This window comes from Chlamydotis macqueenii, chromosome 17 (assembly GCF_036417535.1).
Source record: "Chlamydotis macqueenii isolate bChlMac1 chromosome 17, bChlMac1.mat, whole genome shotgun sequence".
NCBI lineage: Eukaryota > Metazoa > Chordata > Aves > Otidiformes > Otididae > Chlamydotis > Chlamydotis macqueenii.
This window is the reverse complement of record NC_141572.1, coordinates 3,522,528-3,544,598: the sequence shown is the minus strand read 5'-3', so window position 1 is coordinate 3,544,598 and position 22,071 is coordinate 3,522,528. Positions and strand designations below refer to the sequence as shown.

The 22,071-nt window shown below is 54.1% G+C and overlaps 3 protein-coding genes across 11 annotated transcripts in view; 1 reads left to right on the top strand and 2 right to left on the bottom strand.

The window, feature by feature from the left end:
• PITPNM2 (phosphatidylinositol transfer protein membrane associated 2) overlaps nt 1-4,594 on the top strand; it is a 136,265-nt gene extending 131,671 nt beyond the window's left edge. For 5 of the 6 annotated variants that reach the window (XM_086761920.1, XM_086761923.1, XM_086761921.1 and 2 more), the window contains one exon: nt 124-4,594. In XM_086761920.1, coding sequence (XP_086618046.1) covers nt 124-468 — 345 coding nt within the window. In that variant the 3' untranslated portion in view covers nt 469-4,594. The remainder of the gene's footprint in view (nt 1-123) is intronic. The other variant, XR_015260491.1, reaches the window with a different exon arrangement.
• Nucleotides 2,889-10,347, bottom strand: ARL6IP4 (ARF like GTPase 6 interacting protein 4). Of its 3 annotated transcripts, XR_015260492.1 has the most exons (7): nt 10,304-10,347; nt 8,631-8,833; nt 7,927-8,256; nt 7,326-7,443; nt 5,890-5,959; nt 5,483-5,670; nt 2,889-3,441 (listed from the first exon to the last, which is right to left on the bottom strand). XR_015260492.1 is itself a non-coding variant. In XM_086761934.1 (6 exons), exons 2-6 carry the CDS (start codon nt 8,818-8,820, stop codon nt 5,614-5,616), a joined length of 765 nt encoding a protein of 254 aa, XP_086618060.1. In that variant the 5' UTR covers nt 8,821-8,833; nt 10,304-10,346; the 3' UTR covers nt 4,661-5,613. The 3 variants fall into 3 exon arrangements, 2 of the variants coding, with proteins under 2 accessions (XP_086618060.1, XP_086618061.1); XM_086761934.1 differs by lacking the exon at nt 2,889-3,441 and having other exon boundaries at nt 4,661-5,670; nt 10,304-10,346; XM_086761935.1 differs by lacking the exon at nt 2,889-3,441 and having other exon boundaries at nt 4,661-5,670; nt 10,312-10,322.
• A 1,176-nt stretch (nt 10,348-11,523) lies between these two features.
• Nucleotides 11,524-18,415, bottom strand: OGFOD2 (2-oxoglutarate and iron dependent oxygenase domain containing 2). 2 transcript variants are annotated; one of them, XM_086761927.1, is made up of 7 exons: nt 18,169-18,412; nt 18,029-18,085; nt 15,891-16,001; nt 14,837-14,936; nt 13,588-13,712; nt 12,848-13,105; nt 11,524-12,213 (listed from the first exon to the last, which is right to left on the bottom strand). In XM_086761927.1, exons 1-7 carry the CDS (start codon nt 18,289-18,291, stop codon nt 11,938-11,940), a joined length of 1,050 nt encoding a protein of 349 aa, XP_086618053.1. In that variant the 5' UTR covers nt 18,292-18,412; the 3' UTR covers nt 11,524-11,937. The 2 variants fall into 2 exon arrangements, with proteins under 2 accessions (XP_086618053.1, XP_086618054.1); XM_086761928.1 differs by lacking the exon at nt 14,837-14,936 and having other exon boundaries at nt 13,617-13,712; nt 18,169-18,415.
• Nucleotides 18,416-22,071: the final 3,656 nt, after the last annotated feature.

Sequence of the window (22,071 nt, the reverse complement as noted above, 5' to 3'; positions counted from 1 at the left end):
GGCTCCGTGTCTTGTGCCGAGTTCTCTGGTGTGACGTACAGCAAATGCGTTTGGCTGCTGGTGGCTCTCAGGGAAACATGTCCCATCCCTCTAACGCCTGCCCTCATCCCTCTTGTCTTGCAGTTCATCACAGAGGGCTACGCAGCCCACCTGGCCCAGCTGGAGTACAACCACCGCTCGCGCCCCGCCAAGAACACCACGCGCATGGCGCTGCGGAAAGGCAGCTTCGGGCTGCCCAGCCAGACTGAGTTCCTGCGCAAGAGGAATCACCTGCTGCGGACCATCTCCTCCCAGCCTTCGGCCACCAGCGGCAGCGCCGGCCACCGCCCCGAGCGCACCCAGAGCCAGTCCGACAGCGACAAGGAGAGGGACAGGGAACGCAGCCAAAGAAGCATGAGCATCGCCACAGGGTGCTGGGGCAGGAGCGCAGCGTCCCGGCTGGAGTCTGGCCTCTTGGGGCAGAAATAGCCAACAACTGTCGGCTGCAGCCACCGGAGGAGAAGACAAAAGGAAAGAAGGGACGAGGCCGGCGTTACGGGCTGGAAGGGTAAATATGGTGCTACTCTAATAACATCATGGTATTCTGGGAAGAGACAGGATGTTTCCCACACAGAACGTGCAGGCCTTGCAGCGGGAGCGTCAGGTTTGTGCAGCATGAGCTCAAGGAACGGCTGGAATCTGGGAGGGAAAAGTCTCCAGGTCAAGATCGCGCTCTCTCCTGCCTCCTTCTCTTATCCAGGTTTAGTGACTGTAAATACGTGCCTCCTCGCCTTGTTAGCCATCGCTCCAACACGCGTGACCGAGTGCTGTCCTCAGAGCCACAGGAACAGGGGATGAGGCCGGGGGAACTTGTTCTTGGTTGTCCCAGGAGTCAGACTGAGGTGCTCTGCCGGTGCCGGCACGGGGTGGGTTTGGGGGTTCGAGAAGCACGCTGTTTCCCTGGCACAGACGGCCCCAGGCGAGGGATTTATCGTGGGCTGGGCCAGGCAGAGCAACCGAGAGCTTTACCTGTACAAAGAGCTTCACGTTCAGCCACTTCCTGAAGGAGTTTGTGCAGTGGCAGAACAGAGATGTATGGATGCTGTTGGTAGAGGCAGAACGTCGGCAGGTTCACGCCCAAGAAAGCGGGGTCGTTATTGTTATTACTGTTATTTTTAAAAAAGACCTTTAAGAAGCCGATGGAATTTAATGCGTTGACCTATTAAAAGAGGAATACAAGCTATTTTGTTTGAGCTGTTACAAACCTCAGACACTTAATTTGCTGTTAAAGTCTCCAAATACTCTCACTATATATTATTTCCAAAAGTAACCACTGTATATTTGGAAGCAGCTGAAGGCACTCAGCAGCCAGATCGCATTGCAGTTCTCATCCAAATGCAGGGTCTGACTCTCTCAACACCCACCTCTGAGACGTTTTCTTCTTCCCAGGTTCTCTCCAAGTTCAGTAGCAGCTTTCATGGGAACTAGACTCGCTTCTTTTACCTGTAGTTACTGAACTGTAAAACCTCATTGTTTTTTGCACTGATGATTTTTAGAATGGAAACCTGTTACCATCTCATGTAGCTACACCTCAGTGTTTGTAGTGCATGACAATGAAATATTGCTAAGCCAGGGTGTGTGCGTATATATACATACATGCATATACGTATGCACACACACGTATATATATGTATATATTTGGGGGAAAAAAAAAAAATCTGTGCAGAAGTTTTTCCAGCAGTAAGGAGACTGTAAGGAAGTGTGCCAACAATGTCAGGCAAGCTTAAGAAAAGGCCATATCTTAATTTTCCTGGTGTGTTTCTCAGTGGATGTGCCTGAGCCGATGGTTTGTGTGCCGCTGGAGCGAGCCGGGGCTGGGTGCGTGGCAGAGGGGTGTGCTGGGCGAAGCGCTCGCTGCTGGCTGGCACCCCCAGCGACACCGAGACAGGGGTGGTGCACGGTACGGGAACGGGAGCAGTGGAGAACAGTGCCTAGAACGCGGGCTTGCCAAAAAGCCCCTCAGTCCTGTCCCTCCCGGGTCAGCCTGGCGCCGCCGAGGGCCTGGCTCCCTCCTTGCGCACACCTCCCGGGGCAGAGGGGCGTCCGCTCCAGGGGGCCCATTTACTCCAGTTGGCCTCTTCACATGGAGATTTTATAGTCCTACTGAGCTCCCCGGCTGTGCGCAACCCTCCTTGCCCCCACCACACCTTCCTGTCTTTATATCACTTTCTACTTACGAGGACCTTATTTATAACAAAGAATTTTTTAGACCGGCTGCTTCATTTTCTTAACTGTTTCAATAGGAAGTGCAGGACGGCCGCACTGAGACACACAGCACTGTGAACGCTGCTCTGGGCCACGGTAGGCAAATCGAGCTCATCAGACACCCAAGGTAGATCTCACGCGTTCGCGGGAGGGTCGAAGCGGAGGCAGAGGAGGGACAGTGCTGAGCTGCCGGTGGCGTCCGAGCCGATGGAGCGCTCAAACCCAGCTGCCCGCCCACCGTCCGGTGCATCTCCCACATCTTGTTGCAGCCTGACTGCACAATGTTTAACCACTTCTCTTTGATAATTATTCAATTACAGAATGTATCTGATTACTTTTGTTACCGAAAACTGACTTCCCTTTCTGCAGACTCAGCTCAGCTCTCTCTGAATGTACATCCAGAGCTTACTGGGTTTAAAACCAATGTGAATTGTTCCGGCTTTTCACTAGTCGAATGTTCTATCAAACAGATGCCATCTGAGTAGGAAGCCAAGCCACAATCCATCCTGTGAAGTCACCAAACCACATCACAAAATAATTTCTGCAAATTTGGATATGGCCTTTGCAAAAGTCAACTTTCCTCCAAGTCTACAACCAAGGCATGATCTGTACATTTTCCAATGCTGATGAGATGTTCACATTTTCTTATGTGTAGATAGTGTAAAACAGAGGCGAATGTAAATGTTCAACATAAAAAGTGGATATATAAAATGGAAAGTTATTTATTTATGTAGAGGAAAAAAATTGTCTGGAGGGACTGGAACCTTCAGGGTTTATTAATATTTTAAAATGTAGCTTTTTGTTTCAGGCATTATGTACAAAGCAATTATTTTATGGACCAAGTTTAAGGTAACTGTCAATGAATGCAGAAGTGCAATATTATACTCACCTCTCCATCACTTCATGTTTTAAACAGCTCCTAACCCGTCACACTGACAATCACAGCACCTCCGTCCTCATCCATTGTTGAGCTTCTTAAAACTTGCCCGGGTCCCTTCCCTGGCCCCCCCTCTGTTGCCATTGTATGGATCCAACACGGAGAAGCAATCGTAGAGCAGGACCTTTATTGCTGCAATAATACCAGATGAGGTGGATGTCGTTACCAGGAAATACGCCAGTCAGTTTTTCTCCACCGGTTCAGTCCATCGTAGTCTGCATCAGTCTATCCTCCGCCGCCCCCATCTGGCACTCGTCTGTCTGAAGCAAAGATCAACGTGCTACTCACTCAAAGAACAATAGCAATAGTTTAACTCTGTGTTTATAACCTGTTTGTTCCGAGCTGTTTTGGAGAGCAATGCATGTGACCCGATGCCTTTCCACGTGAATGGAAGAGGATCCGTTTGGGTGCAGTGAGGGAAAGCTGAATGTATATTCCATCCTCGCTAAAGGGGCACTGTCAGGTTACCGACCTAATTTATCTCTGTTACACACAACTTGTTTGCTTCGAAACGAAAGAATCTGAAGTTTCTTGTACTCTTCCCTCTCGCCGTTGTCTGGGCAGCCGTCGGTGCGACTGGCGACAGTCGCGCCGCTTCTGCTGCAGCCCACGTCCTGTTCTCGCACACTAGCACAATACAGCCCGTGCTGCGCAGGCTGCCTCCGTTTGGTGAGTTGTTTGTTTTTTGTTTTTTTTTTTAATTGTTTCCATGGGAATCCCACTCTGCTGTGGAGCTCAGATTTTTTTATAAAAAGCAGCTTTTTGTACTACTGCACTATTGGGCCAGACTTTCTACCTGACGCTGTCCCTTTAAAGTCTTTTCCAAATAAAGAGGAGCCCGTGCGTTCCCTCCGAGGTGTTTCCTGGGTTTGCTAGATCACTCAGTCAGATGAGGTGAAATCCTAATACCAAAAAACGTTTACAGTCTCCGACACGCGAGCCGAGAGCAGTAACTAGCCAAAGGGTTACTAACAAACTCCCGCTCCGCCCAGCAGCCGCTGTGCTTGCTGTAGCAGCCCCTTCTTCAGGTATCGCCGCCGTTTGCTGCATTTCCTGTTAGCTCTAGAAGCCTTACGGTCCCCTCCCGTCCTCAGCGCCCTCCGCCTGTTGATACCCTTGACTGTCAATTTTATATTCCGACAATGTTAGTTATATTTTATTTATAAAAAATTGCTTTAGGGGTAACAGACGCGCGTGTGTGGGGAAGCACCGGAGGGCATGCCTGAGGGCGCCGGCAGCCGCGCTGGGTACGCCCCTGCGTGTACAGTACCGTGCCGATGACTCGCTTGTGTGTGACAAACCTTCTGTACAACTTCCTTCTCCTCCTTGCTGTTCGTGCATCGTTCCAATGCCTGGGTGTGCTTTGTGTACAGTATCATTGTGAGTTACACAGATTAAAGAAACGGGAAGGCTCTTCTTTGTCTGCTTTTTTTTTTGGGAGACTCTAGAAACACACAAGTAAGTCACAAAACCCAAGACGTGAGCAGGCGCCAATTTAATGGAGTTACAGTGACGAACAGAACGTAGAAACCCTTGCGCAGATCAGTCCTGCAGGACCCATCTGTCCTTTAATCCATTTGTCTTTTTTTTTTCTTTTACAGTTTGTAGATTTATGGACTTTGCAGTGGGGGAACAAGGCAGCTCTTTGCTCCACAGCAGTCATGGGCACGAGTCCCAAGAAGCCCAGAGCCCCAGTGCTGCCTGGGGCCCGCGCTGCGGGGAAGGGACGCGAGTCACATGCAGGGACAGACAGCAAGGCCAAGCCACCCCTCTGCACAGCGCGGTGTGCCGGGCCAGTGAGATGAAGCTGCAGAAAGGCTGAGTAAAGCCCCAGGGACGCAGCGGAGGCTGGCACTTGAAGAGGGTGGCACAGGAGAGCTGCAGCCAGAGCAGCGGCACGGCCGCTCCTCTCTGAGGGGGGTGGATGACTGCCAAAGCCCTGCAAGCCTGCAGCACCAGGTAAGCACAGGGCATGCAGATGCAGCAAGGAAGGGGACAAGAGCAGCCCCTGAAGGGGAGAAGTGGCAGCCAGCTGCGTATTTTGCAGTCCCAGGACATACCCTGTCCTGTCGCAGCATTGGCTCCTGCCCACCAGAGCCCAGAGCAGCAACACCTCGAGGTGCTCAGCACCAGTGAGCCTGTCCCTTGGGTGCTGCTGAGCTCCTCTGGCTTCCAACGGGGCACCGGGGCAAGCAGGTCTACGTGAATTACAGCCACGCTGGCCCCAGTCAGGAGAGGGAGGGGAGAAGCTGTTTACTGGGAGATAAACAAAATTGCTCTCCTTCCCAGTCAATAACTTACAGAGCGGCTGGAGATGCTTCTCCAGGGACAATTTTGACACGGTGCTGTCTGCACGGTCCAGAGACAGAGGCTCACACCTGGGCTGGCGCGGGCAGCAGGACAGGCCCCTGGCACGGCTGGCACTCATAGGCTCACGGCAGCATCCTCGTCCTCACCTGGAAGGCCAGCCCGTCCCCCCGGGTGGCTTGCTGCAAAGGGATAGAGATGGGTGCTCACGGCACTGCCCAAGGATGAGGGACCACCAGCACCCACCCGCGGGGGCCCCTGCAGAGCTGCCACGGCTCGCTTTGCCCTGGTAGGGCCGGTGGGGTCCCCAGGGAGGAAAGACGGTGCCTCTGGGTGCAGCAGTCCCCCAGCTGTGCCCACCCACCCACCAGCAGATCACACTGGTGACAAGTCCCCACTACCTTGTTAATCTCCTTGTGTCTCTCCTTGCTGACAATCTCTTCTAGCACTTCTCCATCTCCCTTAATAAGCCTGGAAGAGAAGCAGAGGGCCGCGAGCTGCGAGGGCGACCGGCAGGTTCCTCCCAGCCACGGAAGGCGCTGACCCCCTCGACCCCGGGGGCTGCTGCTGCGCCCAGCTCGGGCGCGCAGCCGCCAGCTCCCTCCCAGCCGTACGTTCCCGGGACCAGGTGCTGGGCTGAGGCACCTCTAAGGCAAGGCCGGTGACAACCTGCCCCTGAAGCTGCATTAGGTGACCTTTTTCTTTGGCCATATCAAGCTTAAATAGCGCAGCAGGCTTTTCCATTGCTCCTGTGGGATTAACGTCACCATGCTGCAGCAAGGACAGGTGCAGCCCCCCAAGGAATCAGCGTCCCCCTGCATGGGCCAGCCAGCCCTGCCTCAGGCTGTGGGCACTGGTGTGTGCAGAGCCAGTCACACTTAGGCACACCAGGAGAATGGACGCGCAGTAAAAGCATCTCCTGCCACCCCACCACCTGCAGAGGCTTTGCTGTCAGCAGCAGCGGCCCCAGCCCCTGCAAAACCTCTTCCTTCTCTCACACGGAGTTCAGGTCCGGTCCTGGCTGCCCCAGGAAGCTGCAGAGCCATTCAGAAACAGGAGCCAGTCTGGCCCTGAAAGGCAGCCAGGCCAGGGAGCACCTTGCTGAGCAAATTCCAAGCAGTATCGGAGGTGGCTCACACCTCCAAACATGGACAGAAATTTAATTGTCTTCATTATGTGCCTTACGGGGAACCAACCTCTGTTCCACACCTCCCTGGGCCCCGCAGGCTGCCTTCTATTTTAAGACTGGACTTGTCATACCCAATGCTCTTCAGGATGCTTTCTGCTTGCTGAGGAGATGCAGTTTATTAAAAACTGGGTCATTTCTACTTGGCAGCTAAACGAACTTCAGTTTGATTGCTGTCTGTAACCCCAAGGGGCGCACGCACGCCCCTCTCACTTGCACCTGGGCGCAAACTGGGGCTGAGCGCGTGTGTGCTTTGGAGCTGAAGGGCAAGCGCATGGAGCAGCGGGGTAGGGAGGAGTCAGTCACCCCTCCGGTTCCTGTTCCGCCCCGGTTGTGGGGTGCCATTTAATGGGAAGAAGCTGAACCCTTCACAGCACAAGGAGCAAACCGTCTGCCTCCAGCAGCAAGGTGCTCTGGTGTCTGCACCCCCCAGCTCTGGGTTGGGACGCAGCCCGGTGCCCCTTGCAGGAAGCCCCAGCACAATTTGATAATTTGGTGACAAACCTGTCACTTTCTGGGGAAGTTACGCGAGGTCTGGCGGGAGGGGATCGGCGAGGGATCAGCTCAGGTCTTTGCTGCTGAAGGCGACCTGTGTCCACGCAACACGGATGGGGCTGGACAACTCGCCTCCCTTTTCCCCAGGGATCATACCTGGTTCTCCCGGTTTCGGGATCCACGATTCTCCTTATGACGCTCTGCCTCGCGTCCCATTCTTCCTTTGTCATTGGCTTCATAGCCTGGATCCGGGATTTTTGTTCATCTGTCAAAACTGGAACGCATCCGTTTATCAGAGCCGTGCTCGCGGGGCCGGCTCCCGGCTGAGGGGCGCAGCGCCACGCCCGACGTGACAGCTACGCGTGCCGCACGAGTTTCCCAGCAGTACTCGGGGTCTGGCGATGACCCACACAAAGGAAGGGCCACTTTATGTCCCAAAGCCAGGACCAGCTTTGCCAGCTTGTTACTGCTGACCGAGACCTCCCATCTGGCATCTTTGTTCCCCGCTCACGTCTATGAACCACAGCTAAACACGTCACAGCTGCCTCTCTGAACGTGGCTCTCCACGTCTGCTTGGCGTGGCTTGCAGGAGGCCGCAGTCCGTAGGAGGGAGGAGCGTCAGGAGCTCCTCTCTGTACACAGCCCCGCTTCCCTCAGACACCTCATGTGGGTCCCAGGAGGGGCAACACGCGAGCGTCCTTCCCCAGCGCGACGTTTGTGTGCTGTGGCTTCAGCAGGAGGGAGGCACCATCCTTACCTGGTCCGGTGTCCACCAGGGACTCCTTCTGCCACTGCTCCAGCGAGGGGCCAGCCATCGGTTCTCCCTTGCCTTTCTCCTCCTTAGCCCTTTCCTTTGACTTCTTTTTTGATTTCTTCTTTATCTTCTTCTTCTTCTTCTTTTTATCCTTCTGTTTCGCACTCTTTCTTTTGCCGTGTTGCTTCTTTTTTGTTTTGGAGTCACTGTCACTGGAGTCATCAGAGGAGGAGCTGGAGGAAGAGGAGGAGGAGCTGGTGGATGAAGATGTTGTCTCAGAGGAAGAGGTACTTGCTTTCCTCTTCTTTTTGTCCTTGCTTTCCTTCTTCTTTTCTGCAATACATAAGAAGAGGGTGAGTGGAGCAGCTCCGGCCCTGTGGCAGCAGAGCTGCTGGTTATCCCTCTCCCAGCCTGGTTTCTTTCTTGCCTGGACAGCAAAGCCCCCAAACCCCGGGGAAAAGACCCCTCTGTGTCGACACCTGTACCACATCACAGCGTGCGGTGCCACGCTGCCAGACCAGCGCGCAGAGGGGCTGTAGGGCTCTGCGCTTGTCAGAATGAGACTACAACGGGCACAAAGGGCCCAGCGAGGCAACAGACACCAATTCAGCTAAAAGCAGGGACCCTCTTCTCCCCCCCGGGCCCCCTCTGTGCACCTGCCCCAGGAAAACGTGGTGAAAGCGCGGGGTCGTGGGCCTCTCCCCTACCTTCCCTGGCTGCCGCTGAGCTCGACTTGTGCCTGCGAGACCCAGAGGTCTGCTTCCTCGGAGGAGAGCTGCTGCCCTGGTGCGAGTCTTTGCTGCTTTTCCTCCTTCTCTTCTCCTTCCTCTCCGGTCTGCTCCGAGAATTGCTTTTGCTCCTGCTTCGTGATCGCTTCCGAGACTGGCTGTGGGCCATCGCGCGCCAGCCCCTGGGGGGGAACAGGTTACATCAGTGCCACGGGGGAGACCACGCTCCCTCAGCGGCAACACGTCCAGCAGCCCCAAAAACCTTAAATCTGACCCTGAGCCAACCAGCCCTGGAAGACCTGCTCCTGTTCAACTCCCTCTCTGCTCACGCCTGCTCTCGCTGAGCTCTCAGCGCGCAGGGAGAGGCCGGGGTTACCCATCGCCCAGCCGTGGCCAAGCTGGGATCAGGGTTTGCAGGCCACGCTGTGCCCCGTGGCCCGGGGACAACCGCCAGCAGCTATGGGCCGTGACCACCCCACGGGGCTGGGAGCCGTCGGGAGGACGCCGCGCCCGCAGACACCGGCAAGGTGCGGTGGGTGCTGCGGTGACAGTCAGCGGAACGGAACGTCTTCCCCAAGCTGCACACAGAGTCAGTCACCCCATTATTTAAAACGCCGAGAGCAGGCGCGAGCCAAGGGGAAGAATGAATTTTTAATATTCCAATTTGCTTTTAGAAAACAGATTACGCACTGAGCTGGCATCTCCGTCCATCAGCCTGACGGGCTGCCAGCTCCCACGGGCCAGGGACGGCGTGATATATGCTCTCATTAATTTAAAAAGCAAACTGGCACCGTCAGCAGAGCAGTCTCTGGAAAACGCTTTCTCACAGACACCTCGCAACTACCACATTTAATTAATCGCACGTTTACCACCTTGGCGTTCCCAAGCGGCGATTTGCTCCCAAGTGAATCAAACCCTTGATTGATTTCCAAATAGAAACTTCAATCAGCAAAATCAAAACCCAAAATAATTAAGGACAGGCAGGGAAGTTTCTGAGGATGAGAGTCCTCCACGGCCACGCGCCCAGCAGCCGTCCCTTGCACCAGGGCCTTGCTGGCAGGACGGCGTTTGGGTCTCGGGGTCCACTGCACCCGTGGCTGCGGTGCCAGGACCCACTTGGATACAACCGCGGCGACGGGGTCAACGATGTGGAGCTGGGTGCAGACGGGAGTGTCCCAGCAAGTCTGAGGCGACGCCAGGGGAAGGGGACGAGCCCCAAATCCATCATGGCAGCACCCAAAGCTGGGGAATCACCCTGCCACCAGGTTCACGGCCATAGTGTGGACCGGGCTTCACCCAGGCCCGGCCTTTGGCGGGGAGCCGGGCTGCAGCTCTGGCCCAGCTGCAGCTGGAGGGGCAGCCCCAACGCAGGGAGCCTGCGGCATGCTGGCCCTTTAAGAGCTCAGCAGGAGGTGTGCTGGCCCTTTAAGAGCCCGGCTCAAGGCGCGGCCCCGCGTGTCCGGTTCTTTAACAGCCCCCCCTCCGCCTACGGAGGTGTCACGCAGCGCGCATGCGTGTGGCCCCCACCCGGTGTCCTCGGCCGGTCGGCCGCTCCGCTCCAGCCCGGTCCCCGCCGCAGGTAGGAAGAGGGAGAGAGGAAGGGGGGAAGGAAGGAAGGACGGACGGACGAACAGACAGACAGACTTACCCACCCACTCACCGCGGCCGGGCCGGGCCGGGCCCCGCCCCGCCGGTACCGAGCGGGGCACCCGCCGTCGGGTGTGCTCTGGCCTTGCCCCCCACACACTTCCGGCCGCCGTGCGCGGGGCCGGCCGGCAGCTGGAGCGCGCTCTTTGGTTCCGGGCTCTGCCGGGGCTGGCGCCGGGGCCACTATCGCGGTTTAGCTTAATTTTTATTTTTTTTTTTTTTGTCCTAATTCAGCCGCAGATAGGAAGCGGTAACGTCTTCTGCTGAAGGAAATGAAGATTTAACGACTGGCTTTCTTGATCCCAGCCCCATGGCTCCGTGCACACACTTAACAGCCCGGTTTCCTTCCCGAGATGCGATTTTAATGGGTTTTGCTATGAAAAGCTCATTAGCGCTGTGCACTAATGACATCCCAGCCACGAACAGCAGATCTGCTGGGCAGGCTTAACTCAGCACCCCTTGTGCGAGCTGTACCAGCTCACGCCCAGCCTTTCACAGTTATGGATGGTGCAAAGTCCACACGCTGAAATTACTGCGGTTGAATACATTAATTAAAAAAAAAACCCTGATAAGTGCAGTGGCATACGTGTGTATTTAAAATATACAATTAACCTTACACAGAGCCAAATGCAGCCACCAAACCAAAAGCTGTCTGGCTTCTTTAATTTGTTTTGTGGATGGGAGAGTCTGTGATTACAGCCAGCTGGCAGTACGATGGGGAAAGCACCTGATGCTCCTACTGCCTGGGCTGCCAGGGGATCTTGGTGCCAAATTAAGAAGCCCCAGGCCCACCTGCTGCACCCAAGTTGAGACAGTTATTTTATATTTTCACCTGCTCACATAAAGAAAGGAAGGGAGTCAGCTCTTGCCTTGCTCTGGAAAGTTTTGCTGTGTTGCAGGTAGCTCCTAGAGCTTTGCCTCTCAGGTTTCTGCTTGCTTAATAACATTCACGCTATCTTTGAAAGGGAAATAAACGTCTGCTCAGAGCTCACGGAGGCCTTCAGCGATCCTCTCAGCCATGCTGTGGGATCAGCTCTCCCTTTATTGCTCCTGATGGATTTTTCTGAGTCTGGGCCAGGTAAACCTCTGGTGACGGTAATTCCGTGCCATTCCCAGCAACTGTTGTGAATCACCTGTGTCTTGCTTTTGGGTGGATCCTTCACTGTCCACCAGCAACAAAAAGCTCTTCCCCTGGAGGAGGACAGGAGTCCCTGCAAACAGCAGAGAAGTGGTAAGTGCAGCGCTTTATTGTACTGTTCTTCTCCGTTTACAGCGTGACCCGCGATGCTGCTGTTGGCACAGAGGTCGTCACAAAGGCCAAGCAGCTTTGGGCGTTTTCCCTGTACCCCTGAAAATATTTACAGAGCCTTTGCAGTGAATCAACGTGTGGAGGTTTTCCACACCTTCCCAGCAGTCCTCCAGCCCGAGCATGAGCCCCGCTGAGCCTGTGTACTGGCTCTTCCAGCTGTCCAAGTAGCTGCCTCCCCTGACCCCAGCAGGACCGGCTTTGCATCGCTTTCCAAGGCAACAGCTCCTTCTTACACGGCTCGTGCCTCCATCAGAGAGTCTGTTAGTGCGGTCTGAGAGGTCAGAAAGGAGCTTCAGGCAACTTGCTCTCGAGAAATCAGGCCCTGCTGTGCTACCACAAGGAACAGAGATTCACAGTCCCGGGCACGTTGTGTTCAAGGGCGTCTGTGAACCCATCCCCAAACCCCTCTGCTTCCACCAGCTCTGGTTTCTTGTTGCACATGGGGCAGAGCTGGTTGCGGATGGCAGACGATCTCATCCAAATAATGAGGTTCCAGCGTTCCCCGGAAGCAACGGGAAGTGCCCCGTGAATCTGCCCTCCTCGGTGTAACAGCCCCTGCGCTCCCACGTGTTCGATCTCTACGTAGTTTGGCGCAGGGGTAGGATCCTGGAACAAAGGGAGGCGGATACAGCATTACACCAGAAAGTCCCTCGCAGAACAATGCTCAAAGAGTTGCAATTTGTCACTTTTCCACCCACAGCACCCAGTGAGCAACGTGGAGAGGCCTCTCTGCACCTCTGAAATGCAGGCACTTCAGCGGTGGCTTGGCAACTGTTTTCAAGTAAGACATTCTCAGTGCCAGGTCTGCAGGGAATTTAAAGACAAAGTTTCAAACAAAAAAAAAAAAAGTTTCACCAGGGTAAGGGTGCTTTCACCCATCTCTTGCCAGGAAATAGGGGCTACAGATTTACATTTAAGTCTCATCTGAAAAAAATTTCTTCTGTGTCTCTCAGCACCTCCCTGCTCACTATGTCAGTTGTGGAAAGATGGGCAGGTTTGTTTCACTCCAGTTTCTCCTACGATAACTGTCTCCGTCCTCTTTGACTTGCCTGCAATTAGCTTGAGTATTGTTAACATGCTTGTAGCAGAAAAGGCTCCTGTATAGGCAAGACATTATTAAAAAGGGGAAGGGACAGAGCAGGTTTGACTGTCAGAAGTGAATAACTGTTTTTCAGAACACAGTTAATGCCTTGAAAATGGGGAAGAGAATCGGGGTGCAGGTTAGGAATATGCTCAGTACCTGGCGGAAATCCCCGAAGTACAAGCTGCCTTCTGTGAAGTCTTTTCCCAGTGAAACGTTTAAGGTGACTTCTGCATTGTCATAGTGAGAGCTCAAATCCAGGTCTTCGTGTAGCGAGTACTTGACAACAAACGCTTTATGGCTGTCCAGGCAGGCGCCTCCCAGGTCGGGATAAAGCAGCGCTGTTATAGGCCGCAGGTATTTTTCGCGCAGGGGTGTGATGAAAGTTTCATCCATCCCAAGCTCATTTAGCAAAACCTGTCTCAAAGAGAGGAGATGGGAACAGCTGACCAACTACATCTGCTGGTTCATCAGAGCTGCTGCAGAGCTGTGTTCTTCTCTTCCAACCCTGCAGCTTGCTCACGTAAAGAACTTTAGAGCAAAGGCTCCAAGCAAAGGAAGCAGGATCAAGGTGGAAAGTGATGGGGAAGAGACAGAGTAAGATCAAAAGTTTAGTGTTTGTTAAAAATAGACTCCTTGATTTAAATGAGTATTGCTTACATCCAATGTGCTCTTTACTCCCAGACACCAACTCCCATCCCCTTCCATTCACTCCCCCGTCCTTTTGCCTGTGTAACACACATTCCCTCAACTCTTTCACTTCAAGGGGGCTGTGCTCCAACTGCGCTCTGCTCAAATTACAGACATTTTGGAAGGGAAAGGAGCGTGAAGCAAGGAAGTAAACGGAGTCTGCTTGTGAACGCTCCGCCTAAAGAAGCACACGAGCTAGGGAGTCCTACCCCGTAGTTATTCATAGTGTTGGGCCTGCCTTTAGGCATGTCCGACCGCTCAAAGTTCTCCAGCTCATCCACAAAGGCTTGGCAGAACTCCTCTGTGAACACTGGGAGTCGGTAGATCCTCTTATCTGTGAAGAGAAGGGAGACACCGTTTGCTGGGGAAAAGAACAGGAAAGAGTGCTCTTGGCTGTCGTGCTGCCTAGCTGTACTGTGCTAGTGTCGGTGAGAATGCAGGACCCGCGCGCTTCACTTTGTGCTCGGGCTGCTTAAGGGGCTGGAACCATTCCCTGGCATCGGCTCTGGGATGTATTTGTTGTTTTTCATGTTGGCCCCTCGTTTCCAGGCTTCCCCCTCCAGTTGGGAGATCCGGCAGTGATTTAAACGCCTGCTGAATGCGCCAAGGAAATGTTTTGAGAGGGTCTAGAGGGAGGGCAGTGAGTCAACAGCTCATTGCAGGCACTCTGAATACAGCCTTCTGGAAAAAGGAGACTCCAGGTGATTTATGGCATGGAGGATTCACTCATCCAGTGCAAACCTTCTGGGAAGACCAGCCTTCTGAGCGGCCTTCTGGGTAGAGCCTTAAAGGTGGAAGGGGAGCGCGGTATTGAGGATATAAAAGCTGAAACAAAGACAGCCTGAAAGGGCTGTGTGTCTGGAAATCACACCTTGGACAAATCCAGGAGTGCTGCACATACACCACATTTGCGTCTTTCTTTGTGTCTTGAGAAAAGGAGGCAACTTTGCAGCTTCCCCTCTACATTTTGTCAGCATTCCTGGCAGGGAGAGAGCTTCACAGATGCCTCCAGGGAAGCTTAAAACCCAGATCTCTTTTTAGAAGACTGAAATCTAGACTGAAACTATTTCAGCTCAGGCTAGCCAAGAGGGATTGTCTGAAACGGAGAAGTGTTTGGGAAGGGAAAACCAAGCTCCCCAGGCTAACAGTGTTCCTTCAGCAGGCTCCCACGTGAGGTTATGGTACAACCAGAACCCCAGCCCTGCTGCAGCTAGAGCCTCTGGTGAGACATCAGCAGACTGAGAGTGGAAGAGAAGAAAACAGAATCTCATCCAGAGCCTAACTGCTGCACAACACTGCCTCTCCAGAGACTCTCGTCAAGCAGATAATAATATCCTGTTTGTCTCAGCTGAGTATCAAATCTGAGCTATTAAAGACAGGGCTTGAAAACAGCTGTCATCACTGGAGCTGCAGTGTCACACGGGGAGATCTTTGTGGCTGATGTGTTGTTTTCTTTACCTGAGAAGGACTCGAGGTAGCGCAGGAGGCCATGGAGATGAGCATCCGGCGATGTGCAGTATCTCACGATTTCTAGAAAATCTGGGGCCAGGAATGAATCCTAGCATCAAGGGAAGGACGATAAAATACACAGAAACGCAATGAGCCTGCGCAGTCTTTTACAGCCCAAGAGGGAAATGGACTTCCAGGCAGCCACAGGAAAATACGTAGCATCTAGGGAGCAATGCTGATAGGGACACTTGGGCTACTTCTGTGTCAGGAAATGCAGAACGTTACTGGTGGTTTTCCTGGTGGTTTAGGTAAGTTGCTGCTTGCTCTAGTTCACGGGTTTCCAAGTATAACTGGCCAGATTTACCCTTAGCGTGATGAGGAAGAGCCTGGCTCGCATTATGGACTCCTAACCGGTAAGTGCAAGGTCTTTCCTAGCAGATTTAGCATCTTTTCGTGGCCTCTCACAGCGGAGTGACTACGCTCTGCTGTAAGCACTTCCCCAGGTAGATCATGACAGACAACGGCAGAGCCTGTTACTGAAGGATCACGGCGCAGTAAATCTCTGAGAACTTTTGTGTGTTACTGTGGTAATTATCCAGCTGGGAAGGCATGGGTCAGGCAAATGTGACGGAATTCAAGCAGAGTGGCCCACAAGGAGGGTTACCCTGCGTTTGCGGTGGGGCGTACACCGCAGCAGCTGACAGTTGCTGGTAACTTGTCTGTGTGTTAAGCCCGTAAAGGGATTTCTGTGGCTGTTCGTCAGACCTCCCCCGTCCCGTTTGTCGCAATGACGCTTTAGATCTGAATTGCTAATGGTATTCTGAGTCCAGTACCAGCTGCTGGTGCAGCTTCAGTACAGAATGGCCCTTATCTGGCTATAAGCCCGGCGGAATCTTGCCTGGAGAATATGCTACGCTGGGAAATCTTTAAATTCAGTTTTAATATGCTACACTTCGGTTTTAATTCAGTCCAGCTCTAGCGCTATGGGCAAGCCTTCCTACTGCAAAAACAAACTGTCAGGCAATTCCTTGGGTGCAAAATATATTCCAAATATACTGTCTACCTGCAGAACGTACACTTCTGGGTGTTTTCGTTTGTAGCACTTTGAGATGATGGCTTTGCGTTCCACTGACTGATGAATTAACTGCTTTCTTCTCTGCACTTCTGCCTCAATCTACAAGTAAACAATAGAGCATATTGTTAGAAAATCAAAAGGGACAATTAAAACAATTCCAGGAATTTGCTCATTGTTTTGAACCAGTTATTTTTGTTCCAGGCACCTGTGGGAGATACGAGTGTATGCCTTTGCTTTTCTATAGTCAAGACAAGTCCAATAAATATCTGAAAAGCCTTAGAGGCGTTGAGACGTTCTCATTATGGATGGCTTAAAAAATAACTGAAGTCTTTCCATGGACATGTCAAGTGGAGCTGCGAGGCTTCAGACCTTTCAGGCGTTCTGACACCTCATGAATCGCCACCCGACGCTTCAGGAGTCTGGCTCATGTTCTGACAACATAAGCACTGTCCGAAATAAAGACGTTTGCTGGGAGGGAGAAAGGACTTGTCATGAAGGGATTACTGCTGAGCGTTGTGGGGACATGCTAATCTGTCACTCAGGAAAAAGCTGTAGTAGCAGCTGATTCAGGCAGCTCTTCCTGTTTAATAACCCCCCATGGGATTAGTTTATAACATTCCTTAGCAAAAAAAGGAAGAAGGGTGTGAGCAGTACCCTCTGCTCCTGACCCTGGTAATGTGGTTAGCATAACTAATGCCATTTTGTAAGGCAAGCAGCCATTCTCTGTGACCAAACAGGTCATGTATTTGTTCCATTATCAGGCCCTGAAGGTCCTGTGAGTAGACGAACCAAGCAGATTCCTTCCTCCTCTCCCTACGAGTCTCAAGGTTGCTGGGCGCCAGGCCAATTACTCCCTTCCTTGCCAGCCTTGAAGGTCCCAGACACTGGCCAGCCCGGTGGTGTCACAGAACAGGGAAGTGTTAACAGCACCCACAGCGCTTTCTATAAAATCAAGCGGTTACAAGTCCTGAGTGGGGAACCTGGACTGGAACTGCTGCTCGACAGTGAGAGCCATGACGGTCCGTGGCCAGAGATGCCTCCACCGTCGTCTGCTTCCTCTGAGGACTGAGTGAGTTTATATGATTTTTGAGTCTAGATTGTGATTGTTATACTGATCTAGCAAACGTGGATTAAGATCTGACCCGATCTGCAGAGGGTCCAGGTGATTAGAAATTTTAAGTTAGGATCTAGGGGATTAGAAATTATAAATTAAGTTAGCATCTAGAAATCCTAAGTTAAGTTGTATTATAAATTCTGATTACGCTGCTTCTTGTGCTACATTGATTCTGCCTGTAGAAATCCCGTGCCATTCTAATAATAAATTCTGTGCTATACTAATCATAACATCTTGTTAAGAAAAAAAAAAAGCTTTAATTGTAACTATGATTTAGTGCTGGCATCATCCTGCCAAGGATCCCTGAAGGAACCGGTCTGTCCCCTTGGTGCTGGGAGCTGGTTGTGTGACAGATCTGTCCCTGGCCTAGAAAGACAGACCGATCCCTCCTTGCAGAGCGCCCTGGGGAGAGGCCCTGTGCCGCCCGGCAGCCCTCACGTGAACTCTGCAGGATCATCCCATCTCAAAGCACTCTTTGACAAGAGAAGGGCTGAGGAAAGACAAACCAGAAGGGCGCCGGGAGCCAGCTGACTGGAACCAGTTCAGGAGCACAGATGCTCATTTTCATAACGTGTTCAATTTCAGTATTTATTTCCAGGGTGTTGCCAGTATAAACACACCGCTGACAGCATCCAGCCCCGGATCCGGGCGCCGGCGGGGAATTTTTCCCTCCGGCCTCCGCCTGGCACCAGGCCTGACCAGGACCAGGCCCCGAGGAGCTGTGCCCGGGTCTGCCAGGGCTTGTGGCTTCAGCAAGGCTCCCCGGCTCCTTCCACCGCCCGCGCCGACCTCCGGGCCGCCCGTGTCTGTGGAGATGTCACCGGGGATCCCCTGAGGGGTCCCCTCCCGCCGCGGGCCAGGCCCCTCCAGAGGCGAGGGCTCCCCGCGTCCTCCCCCGCCGTGAGGCCGCGGCTCCCTGCGAGAAGCGCCCCCCACACCCCACCCCGGGAAGCGAAGCCCCCGTCCCGTCCCGTCCCGCTTTGCCGGGATTTACCGGCGCAGCCGCCCTCACCTCCCGCAGCGCGGCTCTGAAATCCTCCTCGCTCCGGCAGCCCCGCTCCCGCAGCGCCTGCAACGCAACGCGGCCTGTCACCCACCCACCGGCCTCGGCCGCCGCGCTCGGGTGAGGGGTGCCCGCCGCCCCGCCGTTACCCGCCCGTGATCGCGGCGGAGCTGCCCCTCGTCCCGGTACCGGACGTGCAGCCCGTAGCGCCTCACGAAGATGTTGTCCGAGAAGAAGCAGGCGCAGGCGCGGAACGGGCGGCCCGCGGACATGTTTCCCGTCGGCGGAGGGGCGGGCGAGGCGCCGGGCGCGAGTCCAGCCGCCAAACGGCTCCGCCGCGCAGCGGGGAGCGTCGCTTCCGGCCGAGCCGGAGTGAGCAAGGGCGCGTCGGCAAATACTGAGTGCGGATAAAAGCGAGGAGAGGCGAAACTTGCTCGTTTTCTCCCATTTTGTGCTGCCTTTTTTTTTTTTTTTCCCCTGTAATTTCGGTGGCGTCACCACGGCCGGGGCCTGCAGCCGTGCCGCTTCCCCATCCTCCCCTAGCCTATCCTTGGCAAGGCCCAGGCCGCACGTTAACCCCGCGGCTGACTCGGCGCTGAGGCGGGTGAGGAGCGCCCGGGGCCCGCGCTCACACCGCAGGGGACGGCGGCAGCGCCGCCGCGGGCGGGACACCGGCTCCCTCGACGGGGCGGCGGGAGTGCCGAGGAGCGGCGCCGACGGCAACGGCCGCCGGGGGTTATTTGCAGACGGTCCCTGAGAGCCGCGGCCACGCCCCTCCCCTCACGGGGCCGCGCAGGCAGGGAACGCGCCCGGCGGGGGCAGCGCCGGCCCCGGCCCCGGTCCCCCGTCCGTTCCCGCCCCATGCTGGCCATGGACTCGGCGCTGCAGGTGGCCGAGGAGGAGGTGGTGGCGGCCGAGTCGTGCGGCCCCAGCAGCAAGTTCGAGGACATTTACCGGCTGCTGGCCGAGGGCTGCTTCCCGCCCAGCTTCTGCTCCATCAAGAGGAAGAACCTCAAGCGCTACGCCCAGAAGTTCGTCGTTGACGGTGGGGACCCCGGCTGGGCACCGCGGGACGGCCCGGGGGGTGGGGGGGTGGGGGTGCCCTTGGCCGCGGCCTCCCCGTGAAGGAGCGTGAAGGGCCCGAGCGGGCGGGGAGGGCCCGGGGGCGCTGCGGGGGCCTGCGGGGACTGCGAGCCGCCGGCGGGAAAGCCGTCTCCGTGCTCCGACATCGCTTTTGGGGCGCAGAGTGGGGATTGTGGCAACCTGGGCCAGCGCCGGTGCACTGCAGGGCAGCCACAGCTGGCCTCGGGGGACCAGGCCAGAGCAGGCCTCTCTATGGTAGCAGAGGATTGTGCTCAGCCCTGGGTGCAGAAAAGAGGTCCCTGGGTTTATCTGGGGGTGTGCCCAGTTTAGCACCTTCTCTAGAGGCATTGTAGAAGCTCCCGTGGCCTTTTGTTGTGTCTCATCTATTTTTCCCACTGTAGAAAATGACCCTTTCACTGGGACTGAGCAGCTGAAATGGCTGTGAGAGCGCGTTCTTTAAGACAAACCTCTCGCGTCCACAGGCGGCTGCCTCTACTACGTGGGGCCCAAGAAGGAGGAAAAGCGCGAGGTGATTGTGGATCCTGAACGGAGGCGGCAAGTCTTTCTGGAAAGCCATTTCAGCGAAATCGGGAACCACCTGGGCCAGAAAAAGACAGTGCATCGGATTCAGAGCCGGTACTACTGGCTGGGGATTGTGAAGGATGTTGTGGACTGGGTAAGTTGAGAGCGTTGACCGTGTCAATGCCACGGGTGTTTCCCAGGACACTCAGGCAGCAGTCCCAAGTGAGCAGCTGGAAGAGCCCTGATGCAGGGATGGTGTCGTTTCTAGTGCCTGTTGCTTTGAAGCCACGCACTAAGTAACTCTGCAGGTGAAACTGTTGGAACGTCCTGAGACAGCTGGATAGATTGGATGTCTTTCCCCCGAGCGGCAGGAAACCTGCGCAGGGCAGTTTTAGCCAGCATGAGAACGTGGGGTTGTGTCAGACGAGCGTTGCTGCGTCTAGCTTTGAGCAGGTGGGATTCCTGCCAGAGCTGCCCAGTTCCCTAAACTACAATAATGGGAGGAGCTTAGTGTTTCTACTGGCTCTCCTCGGCTCCTTTGCCTCACCTGTTTTATTGTGAAAAGTTCCCTGCAGCAGGGCTCTGCAGTAGTGTGGTTGCATCGCATGGTCCAAGCAGCCTGTGCTCCTCCAGCGTCCTAGGGCTGATGATTTTTCTAGCCAGCAGAAGTTTAAAATGCAATAAATATTTGCCAGAAACCAGGGTGAGACATGTCTTAGCTGTAGGCCACGTTGAGAAAATTGTTTATTGTGTCAGAGAAAGCTGTTGGGTGAGTTTTGTGAAAGGTGAGCTGTGTTGGCCTGTTGTGTTTTGTCCTCTTTCTGTTTTTATTGGGTAGAAGGAAGCTGCTCAGATGTGCTGTCCTGCTCATCCCTTCATAACCTGTCCAGTCTGAATCTAACAGAATTCGTCAGTGTATTTTGAAGTCCTTTGATATGTTTTTTTTTTCCCTTTCCAGATCAAAATGTGTGAAACGTGCCAGAACGCAGAGCACAACAAGAATGTGTCGCGGAAAGCAAGGCCCATCAAAGTGGAGTCACCCTGGGAAGTGCTGGGGTTAGACATTCACGGTGAGCGTTTGCAGCTGCCAGACACTTTCCAAGGCTTCCACGCCAGCCGTCGGGAAGTGAAAGCTGCCTTTGCCTGTGAGAGGAGGTGCCAGGGAGGCCACGCAGGCTGCCCAGGTGCAACCTGATCCATGTGACCGGCTCTGCTCCTTCCCCACACACAATGGGAGCTGTGGGCGTGCGTTACTTGTGATGGGTGTGATTTTGCTGACAAAGGTCACAGCAATGTACTGGCCAGATGACATTGCAGAAGAGAGTTGTGGTTGTTCTTGCAGTGATTGTTTTGCTGGGCTGGGTTTTTTAACTTTCCTCATTTGGGTGATATTACGGCATCACATTGATTTTTCTTGATGTTTATTTATGCAGGACCTTTTCCTGAGACGAGCCAGAGCAATACACATGTCCTGCTTGTGAGCGACTACTTCACTAAATGGGTTGAGGCTGCTCCTCTGCAGAAGAAAGATCCCTTGTCAGTGGCTAAAGCCCTAGCTACAGTTTTTTACAGGTGGGCTCCTCTATTGTGGGTTACATTGCATCTCTGCAGTGAGATGAGGCAAGCTGGGGTGTGCGTTGCCAAAATACTCTATGTCCACAAGATAGTTGCTCATGAGAGCACGGACTCTCCCTTCCACAGGAGAGGCCATGCAGTGCCCCTCAGCTGGGGAAGAGCCAGTACAGGGAAGAGCCTGTTATCCTCTTGTTATCAGGGGAGAGGAGAAAGAGGCAGAAGTGGTTCTCTCAGTAGCCCCAAGACCAAGAGAGCTGGTGCTCCAGTTCACTGCAGAAGTTTTAAAACCATTCTCTCGTCCCTTCTAGAAAGTGTTTATTTTTCAGTGACATGGTGCCTGTCGCCACATAACATCATCCTTGTGGAAAATGCATGTGGCCAGTAGAGATTTGCATTCAGAGCAAGAAACTTTGCTTGTTTCTTCTGCTGCCTTAGCGCTCAAAAGCAAACAGGCTTGGCTGCTTTGGAAAAGATGGAGCCAGCAGACCTCTCTCTGCTCTCGGGGAGATGAGGTCATGCCAGCCTCTTTAGCACCAGCTGCACTGGGGGGCCTCTGTCCCTTTCGTATCCTGTTGTCACCCATGAGGACTGAACAGCTCTGGCTCTGCCCTGCAGCTGATGGAATAAAACCAGTTGTGTGTTATCTTCTTGTTCAGGTTTGGAGCGTCCAAGAACATTTACGCCAGTCAGAGCTGGGACTTCTGTGAGGAGGTAGGTCAGGTGCTGGGTGGTTCGAGGAAAAGCAACGTGATCCTGAGCAGGTTTTTTTGGGCAGGGGGTCCCAAAGGCAGAGCTGCAGCGTGCCGTGTAAGGGGGGGCAACGAGCTGATGCTGCCTTCTCCCTGTCCCAGCCCTGTTGTCACTGGTAGATG